The sequence below is a fragment of the Abramis brama genome (assembly GCF_963993115.1).
Source record: "Abramis brama genome assembly, chromosome: 18".
In the NCBI taxonomy this organism is placed as follows: domain Eukaryota; kingdom Metazoa; phylum Chordata; class Actinopteri; order Cypriniformes; family Leuciscidae; genus Abramis; species Abramis brama.
This window is the reverse complement of record NC_139980.1, coordinates 8,032,729-8,045,780: the sequence shown is the minus strand read 5'-3', so window position 1 is coordinate 8,045,780 and position 13,052 is coordinate 8,032,729. Positions and strand designations below refer to the sequence as shown.

Genomic DNA, 13,052 nt, shown 5'->3' with positions numbered 1-13,052 from the left:
TTCACAATGCAGAGATGTCAGTAAGAAACTCTCTCCCTCCTTAGACACCTCTAAATCAGACCCGAAGACAAGACTTGAGTTAAGACAGAATTTTCCACATTAGCACGCACTGGGACAGGTTATTTCAGGACTAACACCTTTTTTTGTCTTTTCTTAATGTCAATGCTTAGCTTTACTTTATATATTTTTTACTTTTTTTGTTGCAAATCTTTGATTTATAAAATGTATTTTTGTGTGTTGTAAGTAAAATTATTTGAAAGGCCAGATCACTGCGGTAGAGATTACAAAAAAGTACTTTAAAAAATTTAACTTTACCACTTACTATATATAGTACACTTTGGTGTCCCATGACTTTTTTAAGCATTAAAGGCACAAATCCCACATTTACTTCAGATTATTAGATATTAGACATTACATATGTTTATCTTAAAATATCAAAACTCAGAATGAACTATCTCAGGGGTTCTTAACTCTGGCCCTCGAGGTCCAGTTTCCTGCAGTTTAGCTCCAACCCTAATCAAACACACCTGAACAAGCTAAATAAGGTTGTCAGGATTACTATTACAGGCTGCATTATGCTGCGTTCACACTATGTCGTAATGACCGTAGTCTCAAGATGACAACACGTGACGTTCTATTCAGAGCTGTTCACGTCCTCGGACTCGGAATATGGCAGCACTATCAATGACCAAAATGAATCTGTAGCAGTCAGGTGGTACAAGTACGTCCTGAAAATGCAAACTTTTGAAAACAGGTTCAAAGTTTTTGAAAAGGATACCGTTACCGTCTCAGTGTAAACTACAAAAACGCAAACTTGTGAAAACTGTGATACCAAGCCTATGCGTATGATATGTTCAGTCTATAGTGTTTCTTTACAAAGTGACATTGCAAACTACAGGGCTAATAATATAGTGTTTTTAGATCTGTGAGAAAGGGGATCATTTTGACAACTTTGTGGACCTGTACGTGCAAAAAGAAAAGGAAAAACTTTTCCATTTTTAGTACATTGTTGTTGTGTAAACGTATTTAGACACACTTGCGAACTTCCCTAAGTACTTCTCCTTGGGGGAATCTTCACCGCTATTTTGAAGTGCGTTGAACTTCATCAAGTGGACGAGAGATGTTTACAGACCCTTGACCCCTCTATTTTGGCAGAGGGAGCAAGTCTACACTTTATACAGATCCATAGACCACAATGCAACACGATTGTGACATCACAACAGCAACTCGCTGTTGCTCGCACCACAAGTGATCAAGGACTTAGGGTTTTCCATTTAAACCCATTGCAAGGGTTCCGCCAGTAGTAGGCACTCATGCACCGTAAGCAATGACGTACATCTGAGTGAACAAGGGTAGGGCATAAAAAAAGTTTTAATAAAGACTTTAATAAAAACGCAGCCCTAGAAAGTTGCAGGTAGGTGAGTTTAATCACGGCTGGAGGTAAACTCTGCAGGAAAGTGGATTTAGAGGGCCCCTGAGATAGATAGTTACATTTTCAAAGAACTTGATGGGTAAAAAAAGTTTCTATTTTCACTCCCTTTACTAATTTTTTTCTACAAACTGTAAAAAGCAAACAACTAGCATGGCTACCAATAATAAGTCATGGTTATAATTACCTCATGTACTATGAAAGCAACACTAATGTTTGTAGTTGAGACACATGTTGTTCCAAATGCCACTTGGGTAGCAGGGCAGATAATTGAAATTACAACGGTGTCAAAAACTAACACGAGAGAACGAAGACAGTGGATCACTGTACAACTTTACTCCTTTTACATGTACTCTCTTCTACGTTTCACTTTTCACTCTAGGTATTAACAGTGCAGTTTGGTCATTTCATTGTTTCAAAATATTACTATAATAATTGTGTTTACTCAGTGGTTTATTAATTGATTTATTAAGTGTGTAGCTATACTTTTAAACTCAGGTTAAGTGTCTTTTGGGGATTCTTAGGTTCATACAATGTCATGTTATGTCACAAAACATATGCTTGTTTTCAAGTCAGTGTCCTGTCCACTTGTTCCACAAGTCCTGTGCATTATAATCAGTATCAGCAAAACTGGCTGCTCTGTGAAAAAGTACAAAGATAATCAATTTCAAATCAAAATAAAATTTACACATTTACTTATATATAACCCAGAGGAATCTTTGTAATGGACACATCAATCACATTATTTTATTTAGCGTTAAGATCTATTTCTTCTGAGTATCATAGGTTCATCCATTTACGGCAGGTGTTTTCAACCACGACCCCCCAGCCAGACTCTCAGATAACCCAGGATCTCTAACCCTAACCCCCAGTCTAAAAGTCTAAAAAGTCTAAAAGATTTTCTGAAATACTCAATTAAATAGGCCTACATTCATAATAATGTTATTACTGCATCACTGTATTATATAATGCTTAGTAGAAAATTAGTTGGAAAATTACGTACAATTTAGTTCAAAATTTTATGTTCTATATTTTCTTTACACATCGCACTACTGTCAGGAACCAACAATCTATCTATCTATCTATCTATCTATCTATCTATCTTTTTTTTTTTTTAATTTATATATATATATCAGTACCAGTCAAAAGTTTGGAAACATTACTATTTTTAATGTTTTTAAAAGAAATCTCTAAAGCTCATTAAGCCTGCATTTATTTGATAAAAGAAAAAAGAAAAAGAAAAAAAAAGTAATATTGTGAAATATTATTACAATTGAAAATAATGGTTTTCTATTTTAATACATCAGCCACTACTCCAGTCTTCAGTGTCACATGATTCTTTAGCTCTCTCTTTCTATATAGATAGATAGACAGATAGATAGATAGATAGATAAGGATTGATTGATTGATATTATGGATTATTCAAGATAATTCACATAGATGAAAAAGTGCTTTATAACCGCATATAAATAGCATTTTCATTTAATACAACTAAGTGTGGATTAGCACATAACATAATTTTTTAATGTCAGTTTTGGATATATTCATGAGTTTTACCTGAATGTCAATAGATGCACTTTCTGGAGAAGTGTCTCTTTTCCTCTTGTATGTAAATAAATTCCAAAATCGTCTCCATAGGATGGATGCAACCAAACACACACTTCCTACAATCCAGAAATCCTTATCCTGCAAGAAGTTCTCCATGGCAACTGCATTCACACCAAGCAAGCCTTCTTACAACCGTTGCTTTTTCTTTTTTAAACTCCTTAACTTTGTTTAGCTCTCTCTCTCTCTTTCTTTTAACGCCGGTCCGGTTGTTGACATCAGCTCTCCAGGCGAGCTACAGATTACGAAAGGTGGGCTGTCACAGCAAAGGAGAGACATGGGTAAACGGGAGAGAGAACGCTCCCCGTATGAGGAGCAAAACATCTGTCAGTCAGCGAGACGAGAGGCGGACAGGTGGAACTCTGGCTCCACGGCAACAGTTAGCAGAACTCGGTGTATCCTTTAACGTTAGACACAGCACTTAAAGTGCTCACTCACACACTCACAATGGGGCGAATTACACGTGGCCTGTATAATCTGACACATCACATATAGCTACAGCCCATAGACAGCAGCATACTCAGCCTATCTCAGGTCCACTGATAGCCTACTTCAGAACATTTTAAAGAGAAACGGCAACTTGTCATGGGTTCTCAGCATGTGTGACTACTATAATCAGACTAGAGATATGCGCACGTGCACGCTGACATTCAAGCACACACTCACAGCTACCAAGGCTGTGCACTCACACTCACAAAGTGATGAGACATGTTGGGGGGTAAACCGTAACAGTAGCAATCTGATTTAAATAGACTGCAGTTCTTAGATTACTCCTATCTGACTTTGCTTTGCAACCTATAGGTCATCTGGCACACAGTCACAATACACAGAAATATAAAATATACACTGATATATATATGTATATATATATATATATATATATATATATATATATATATATATATATATGTATAATACATTTCAATGTGCTGCTTGTATATATTTACTGTCCATCTTCGCTTGAGGACGCCCCACAGGTGCTCAATAGAGTTCCATCACTCCATCATCTTCACCTTCAGCTTCCTCAGCAAGGCAGTTGTCATCTTGGCGGTGTGTTTGGGGTCGTTATCATGCCGTTTGACCCAGTTTCTGAAGGGAGGGCATCATGTGCTGCTTCAGAATGTCACAGTACATGTTGGAATCCATGTTTTCCTCAATGAAGCGCAGCTCCCCAGTACCAGCAGCACTCATGCAGCCCCAGACTATGATGCTACCACCACCATGCTTGACTGTAGGCAAGGCACAATTTTCTTGGTACTCCTTACCAGGGCGACGCGACACATGCTGGACACCATCTGAGCCAAACAAGTTTATCTTAGTTTCATCAGACCACAGGACATGGTTCCGGTAATTCATGCTCTTGGACAGGTTGCTTTCAGCAAACTGTCTGCGGGCTTTCTTGTGAGCCAGGCTCAGAAGAGGTTTCCTTCTGGGACGACGGCCATGCAAACTGACTTGTTGCAGTGTGTGCCGTATGGTCTGAGCACTGACAAGCTGACCTTCCGCTTCTGCAACGTCTAAAGCATTGCTGGCAGCACTCATGCGTCTGTTTTTGAAGCCAGCTTCTGCACCTGACGCACAGCATGAGGACTCTTGATTGACCCTTGCGAGGCCTGTTCCAAGTGGAACCCGTCTTGGAAAATCTCTGTATGACCCTGGCCTGTACTGTAACTCAGTTTCAGCAGAGGCGGACAGAGTACACAGCTACATTACTTGAGTAAAAGTACAGATACCCCTTGCTAAATTTTACTCAAGTACAAGTAAAAGTACTACAGTCAGATGTCTACTTAAGTAAAAGTACTAAAGTACTTGTTTTTAAAAGTACTTGAGTATCAAGAGTACAAGAGTACATTTTCTAAATATTGCATTACTACTGCCACAGTGCTTACATTGGTAAACACAGCAAACACTTGAAGCGAAAACTATCATTAACTTGTTCAGAAAGTTTAAATAGTCTGGCGAGGTGGGGCCACGGGTTGGCACATTCCCAGGATGGTAGGGGAAGACTCATGAATATTCATTAGGGAAGTCATCCCTGATTGGTCTGATGACCTACCCCTAAACCTACCCATGGGGGTCTTATGACCTCCCTAACCCCGCCCCTAAACCTACCTGTCACTGGGGTTAAGACCAATCAGGGATGACTTCCCTAATGAATATTCATGAGTCTTCCCCTACCATCCTGGGAAAAAAAAATATCGCTCCCGGGATGGACCTGCTGCGTCTTCATCCATTTTTTCGCCCATGGTTTCGTCTCTTATCTAAATCTGACCATGGAGTTGACTTTGGCGGAAAGCTGAAGGTGATTGCTGATAGGCTGTCCCAATCAGTGGCGCCTGCACAATCCAATCACATTTGAGAGGGAAACAACAAATTGAGGGTTTCCGAGATGTTTCTTTTTTCCTTTTTTTTTTTTAGAAGAAGTAACGGGTACTCACAGTTATGGATAGAAATGTAGTGGAGTAAAGAGTACAATATTTGCCTCTCAAATGTACTTGAGTAAAGTCATGAGTACTCCCCAAAAATGATACTCGAGTAAAGTACAGATCCCTCAAAATTGTACTTAAGTACTGTACTCAAGTAAATGTACTCCGTTACTGTCCGGCTCTGAGTTTCAGGGTGTTACCAATCTTCTTATAGCCTTGGAGAGCAACAATTCTAATTCTCAAATCCTTAGAGAGTTCTTTGCAATGAGGTGCAATGTTGAACATCCAGTGGTCAGTATGAGAGAATTGTACTCAAAGCACAAATTTTAACTGCTCTAATACAAGATACACAAATTTGTATGGTCCTGTCAAGCAGAGAAAAACATGAAAATGATGAATAGGACATGTGGCTTTGCATGGTTAAACGACGTACAGCTATTATCACTTAGGGTGTACTCACTGTTGTTGCCAGCTGTATATTGAGTTATTTTCAGTAAATTATTATTTTCAGGACAGTAAATATAAACTGCTATACAAGCAGCACATTGACTACTCTAAAATATATCCAAGTTTCATTTCTGTAGTATTGTCACTTGAGAAGATATACTAAAATGTTTGCTGAAATGTGAGGGGTGCACTCACTTTTGAACCCTCGCAGCCCTCGCATAATCGTACACATTACATAGACGGCCCTATATATATATATATATATATATATATATATATATATATATATTATGGCTGTCAAAATGAATGTATTATCAGGGAATGTATTATCAGTATGTTTTGGTAGTTTGTCCTGATGATAGCTAGCTCAGGCTTTTGTGTGTGCGTTGGATGTTCTGTGCAGGTCTTGTATAGGAGCTATGGGACACTTCGGCATGCAACAACTGACCCGAAAACGCCTTTCTCCGACCTCCGAGGTCACCGCAGACCTAAATCTAGGAATCGTGTGACAACTATCTTGACTAATGGTGACATACTCTCCTATTTATCTATGTGTGGAAATTTGCTTAGACTATTTGTGTTCTTAGCCAATCAGAAACTGCAACCTGAAGTAAGGAGGTAGCTTAGACCTTGGTGTAGGGCCTACGAACTTCTGTCTTAAAGCTGACTTCTGCTGATGAAACTGCAAACTATCTTCAGTAAAACGTTTCTTCAATTTATTATAATTCTGACTCCGGGTCTTCTTTAAAACATCTGTTCCTTAGTTCCTGAACTGTTACCCCATAACATTATTATTCAGTTTAATGATTGGTAAAATAACAAATGGATAGATGATATATAATCCTATATACTAACAAATATATAGATGATAGATAGTCTCAAACATGATCATTCATACTTTATAAGAAATGTCTTAAGTGTAGTCACAAGACATACTGTTAGATTTCAAAGCCCTAGCCTAGTGAGTCAGCAAGCAATGCAGTAAAATATTTCATGAACTGTCACCCCCTCCTGGACGGTCAGTAAGCATTCACAGTGCCAACAGCACGTTTATTGTACATGACCATGTCCAATCTCTAAAAAATTCCCATGGATCAGCTAGTAAGTGAAAAAGCATAAAACTTGATAGTTATTTTCAAATTAACTGTAGCATGCTGTCAAATACCCCAGACAATATGTCATCAGTTTGTAAACAGAAACAGAAAATTTCTTCAGATATAATGGGTGTGATCCATGATGATACAGCCCCCTCTATGGGCACATTTAAAACAGCACAACACAACTAGCTGAAATAATGCACAATTAGCAATTTCACCCTGGCTTATACACTACCATTTAAAAAAAAATGAGGAAAGATTTTATTATGTTTTTGAAAGAAATCTCTTATGCTTACCAAAGCTCAATCTATTTTATCAAAAACAGTAATATTGTGAAATATTATTACAATTTAAAATGACTGTTTTCTATTTGAGTACATTTTAAAATGTAATTTTTTCCTGTGATGGCAAAGCTGAATTTTTAGCAGTCATTACAGTGTCACATGATCCTTCAGAATTCATTCTAATATGCTGATTTGGTTCTCAAGTAACATTTCTTATTATTATCCATCTATCTTCTTCCGCTTATCCGGGGCCGGGTCGTGGGGGCAGCAGTCTAAGCAGAGACATCCACACTCCCCTCTCCCTAGACACTTCCTCCAGCTCTTCCGGGGGAATACCGAGGCGTTCCCAGGCCAGCCGGGAGACATAATCCCCCTAGCGTGTCCTAGGTCTTCCTCCCGGTGGGTCGCGCCCGGAACACCTCCCAGGGAAGGCGTCCTGGAGGCATCTGGAACAGATGCCCGAGCCACCTCAGCTGGCGCCTCTCGATGTGGAGGAGCAGCGGCTTTACTCTGAGCTCCTCCCGAGTGGCAGAGCTCCTCACCCTATCTCTAAGGGAGCGCCCAGCCACTCTGTGGAGAAAGCTCATTTTGGCCGCCTGTATCTGGGATCTTGTCCTTTCGGTCATGACCCACAGCTCATGACCATAGGTGAGTGTAGGAACGTAGATCGACCGGTAAATCGAGAGCTTCGCCTTGCAGCTCAGCTCTTTCTTCACCACGACAGACTGGAACATCGACCGCATTACTGTTGAAGCTGCACCGATCCGTCTGTCGATCATTCCATCATTCCCTCACTCGTGAACAAGACCCCAAGATACTTGAACTCCTCCACTTGAGGCAGGAACTCTCCACCAACCTGAAGCAAGCAAGCCACCCTTTTCTGACTGAGAACCATGGCCTTGTACTTGGAGGTGCTAATTCTCATCCCAGCCGCTTCACACTCGGTTGCAAACTGTCCCAGTGCAAGCTGAAGCTGGTCCTGGTCTGATGAGGCCAACATGACAACATCATCCGCAAAAAGCAGGGATGAAATCGTGTGGTCCCCAACCCGGAAACCCTCCGGCCCCTGGCTGCGCCTAGAAATTCTGTCCATAAAAATTATGACCAGAACCGGTGACATAGGGCAGCCCTGCCGGAGTCCAACATACACCGGGAACAAGTCTGACTTACTGCCGGCAATGCGAACCACAGGGTGTTGTACAGGGACCGGACAGCCCTTAACAGAGGGCCCCGGACCCCATACTCCCAGAGCACCCTCCACAGGACGCCACAAGGGACACAGTCGAATGCCTTCTCCAAATCCACATAGCACATGTGGATTGGTTGGGCAAACTCCCATGAACCCTCCAGCCCCCTGGAGAGGGTACAGAGCTGGTCCAGTGTTCCACGACCGTGAACGAAAACCACACAGTTCCTCCTGAACTCGACTATGGGCTGAATTCTCCTCTCCAGTACCCTGGAATAGACTTTCCCGGAGAGGCTAAGAAGTGTGATCCCCCTGTAGTTGGAACACACCCTACAGTCCCCTTTCTTGAAAAGATGGACCACCACCCCGGTCTGCCAGTCCAGAAGTACTGTCCCCGACCGCCACGCAATGGTGCAGAGGCGTGTCAGCCAAGACAGCTCCACAACATCCAGAGACTTGAGGTACTCGGATCTCCGAGGAGCTTCTTAACTAACTTTGTGACTTCAGCTTGGGTGATGGACGAGTACCCCTCTGAGCCCTCAGCCTCTGCTTCCTCAATGGAAGACATGTCCCCTACCAGGCCCGATTTTGACAGGGGACTTGGCCAAACGTTCCCAACAGACCCTCACAGTACGTTTGGGTCTGCCGAGTCTGTCCAGCTTCCTCCCCCGCCATCGGATCCAACTCACCACCAGGTGGTGATCAGTTGACAGCTCCGCCCCTCTCTTCACCCAAGTGTCCAAGACATACGGCCGGAGGTCGGATGAAATGACCACAAAGTGGATCATCAACCTCCGGAATAGGGTGTCCTGGACACCCTTATGCTTGAACATGGTGTTCGTTATGGACAAGCTGTGACTAGCACAGAAGTCCAATAACAGAACGCCGCTCGGGTTCAGATCAGGGGGGCCGTTCATCCCAATCACGCCCCTCCAGGTGTAACTGTCACTGCTCACGTGGGCGTTAAAGTCCCCCAGTAGAACGATGGAGTCCCCAGTCGGAGCACTTTCCAGCTCCCCTCCCAGAGACTCCAAGAGGGCCGGGTACTCTGCACTGCCGTTCGGCCCGTAGGCACACACGACAGTGAGAGACTTGTCCCCGACCCGAAGGCGCAGGGGAGCGACCCTCTGGTTCACCGGGGTGAACTCCAACACATGGCGGCTGAGCTGGGGGGCTATAAGCAAACCCACACCAGCCCGCCATCTCTCACCATGGGCAACTCCAGAGTGGTAGAGAGTCCAGCCTCTCTCAAGGAGTGTGGTTCCAGAGCCCAAGATGTGCATGGAGGTGAGCCCGACTATCTCTAGTCGGTACCTCTCAACCTCCTGCACAAGCTCAGGCTCCTTCCCCGCAAGTGAGGTAACATTCCACGTCCTTAAAGCCAGTTTCCATGTCCAGAGATCGGGTTATCGAGGCCCTCGCCTTCGACTACTGCCCGATCCACTATGCACCGGCCCCTTACGGTCCCTCCTGCAGGTGGTGAGCCCACAGGAGGACGGCCCCACATCACTCCTTCGGGCTGGGCCCGGCCGGGCTCAGCCCGAAGGAGTGATGTGGGGCCGTCCACCTGTGGGCATGCGACATCACTCCTTCGGGCTGGGCCCGGCCGGGCTCAGCCCGAAGGAGTGATGTGGGGCCGTCCTCCTGTGGGCATGCGAGCCCCAACCCCGGGCCTGGCTCATTGATTGATTGTGTCTTATAATGGGCTTCTGAACCGTTCTTAGTCTGACCCGTCACCTAGGACCTGTTTGCCTTGGGAGACCCTACCAGGGGCATATAGTCCCGGACAACATAGCTCCTAGGATCATTCGGGTACTCAAACCCCTCCACCACGATAAGGTTAGCAGTTCCAAGGAGGGGCCGACCCTCCCTCCCTTTTATTATTATCAATGATAAAAACAGTTGTGATGCTTAATACATTTGTGGAAACAGTAATAAATTTTTTCCGGATTCTTTTATAATTAGAAACATCAAAAGAACAGCATTTAAACAGCAGAAAATATAAATATTTTGTAACATTATAAATGCCACTTGTGATCAGTTTAATATGTTATTTCTTTTAAAAAATCTTTCTGACCCCAAACTTTTAAACGCTAGTGTGTACACCTATGACGTGTGTGTCTAACATATCTGTTGGAGTTACCTGCTCTAGAGTCTTTAGTTGGACATGTTTGAGCTCCCAGTAGCAACGCATTCTTTCTACTCGTTCAAGGTGCCCAAAAACGGCAAGTTGACCCACATCAAGCTCCTTGACATGTGATTCCTCCCCCATGGCTCTGTTGTTAAGAAATGCAGTGCATGGGCAGTGGTGGTTTAACTGGACCTAACACCCCTCCTCTTCCTGTCGGCAGTAAACTTGGTTTTGTCTTCTGAGCTGAAAATAGTAGAAGAGAAAAAAGTAACATTTTTGAAATAAAAAAAAGTAACAAATCAGTCAGGGGGGAGTTGGGTGGTACATGTTAATTTTAGTAGCCTAAGCGGAAGAAGTAGGTCATCAGTGTACTTTTTGCAATGCAGCGCCAAGCGTGACGCGAGTGTTTTTTTGCTAGTAGTTTCAGCCTGACGCAGTTATCATTTTCACGTCCTGTTCCACATTGTTTAAAGGGCACCTATTATGCCCCTTTTCACAAGATGTAAAATAAGTCTCTGATGTCCCCAGAGTGTGAAGTTTTAGCTCAAAATACCAAACAGATCATTTTTTACAGCATGTTTAAATTGTCACAATTTGGGGCTCAGAGAAACACATCGTTTTATTGTGTATCCCTTTAAATGCAAATGAGCTGTTGCTGTCGCACAGAGGGCGGAGCTTCACGAGCTCATGCTCAGTGGCAGGACAATCTCATCTCACAGAATGATAATATCAAAACAGAAACTCTCAGTGCCCATAGAATCAGAGAATATATGCTGTATGGAGATAGAACAGGTATATTTTAGTTTAATTACTGTTATAACGTATTTTCACCTTCTTTTATCCTCTATTACAAGCCTGCTGTAGCAGACCCCTTCCGAATGATGGCCAAAAATATACTGATGATTTCAATTAAGTTTATTGTACATCACACAAATGATGAAGCGTTAGTTTTACTCCAGAAAATCACTGTAAGAGCTGAATAAACACAGTATGAGAAGTGCACATTAAAGTCTTATCCATAACTTCTCTCTCTAACGTTATCCCTTTCATTATCAACAACATACACAGCGAAGTACACAAAACACTCGTTACAACTAACAGTAAATAAATGCATCGCTTTCTGCCTGGAGTTTTACGTGCTTTTCCCATATCACGGAAATGACCTCGACGTCCAGGTTAGCAGTAGCATGATCCATCAGGCAAGTGTTATTTAAATAAACTCCTGATGTACTTACAAACTTTCCAATGCCTCGTTTTATGAGTACAGAACTTATTTGTACTACTGTAGAAGTTTGGTACCATTCTGGGCATTATTAGTGGGGTAATTTACGAGATACATCCTTGGATCCGTTAGTGCCTGCACTAAGCCATTCGGCTGATATCTCTAAATAAGCTCTAAATTTAATAATGTTCGACCAAGGGAAAAAAGGCTTTTTCTGGGGCGTGTTTGGCTCGAGGTCATGGTGCAAAGGACCCTAGGTTGATTTTACTCAAAACCATCCCTTTAATGCTGAGGAGGACACTAGCCTACAAGCCTTAGAAGGACTAAACTAGGAATGCAGCCTTACATTTGAGAAACACCCATTTGTTTTGTTGGTTAATTAAGTGCATCATTCGGGTATTTAAAGTGCACTTTTTCTATATGGAATTTTCAGTGTGAACACACTCACACTACTATAAAACGGCATAGTGCATATGCACTTGAATTGGGACGCACCTATGTGTCTGGCTTCCGTCATCCGTCATTCGTCAGCTATTTCTTACCATATTGTTTTTAATGTATTGTTGAAATTATAAACACACTGGTTTGGTGCGCAAATAGTTTTACTGTTTCATGCACTTTGTTATTATTTTAGTTATTTATTTATCTATAGTGACTAATGAATCAGAAGTCTCACACGTTCACAGAAAATAGCTTACTTCCACATTGCAAAATAATAAGGTGGATATATTAATAGTCCAATAATCTAAGCATCTTTATTTAGACATAAAGGTAGAAAGTCTGTTGTTTTTCTGGATTTCATTACACACAAGAACAGATTGGTAGGAAATGTGTCATGTTATGTCTATGTATGAGTTCATGGTTATGTGTTTTGGGTCAGTGAGCAGGTGCAGGTCAGTGCTGACATCTGGGATGGGTAATGTTTAGGGTGAGCAGCTATAAGCAGCTTTATGGGGGTTGGGTGGTCATTTTGCGCATTTGACTTTATGCACTTGGCCCAGGTGGTGATCCTTATTTTGAAAGACGTTTGTCCATACTGCTTTTGAAAAATGCATAGTTCAAATAATTATCATCAATTATTATGTCTTGTTTAAAGGTAAGTACTTTTACAATGTGACAAAAAATAAATAAATACTGTGACTCCAAAAGTCTCTCTTCACATAACTCAGTTTATGCACTATATCTGTCACCAATGATCCAAGCTGCATTTAGACAGCTCTATCTC

At 42.1% G+C, this 13,052-nt stretch overlaps 1 protein-coding gene across 3 annotated transcripts in view; it reads right to left on the bottom strand.

Annotated features, from left to right (window-relative positions):
* Positions 1-13,052, bottom strand: part of mylk4b (myosin light chain kinase family, member 4b) — a 32,865-nt gene that overhangs the window by 16,033 nt on the left and 3,780 nt on the right. The window contains exon 2 of one of the 3 annotated variants that reach the window (XM_084091433.1): positions 10,618-10,848. In XM_084091433.1, the coding sequence (XP_083947559.1) occupies positions 10,618-10,746 (129 nt within the window). In that variant the 5' untranslated portion in view covers positions 10,747-10,848. Of the gene's footprint in view, positions 1-2,986; positions 3,663-10,617; positions 10,849-13,052 lie in introns of those variants that run through there. The other 2 variants (XM_084091432.1, XM_084091431.1) reach the window with 2 other exon arrangements.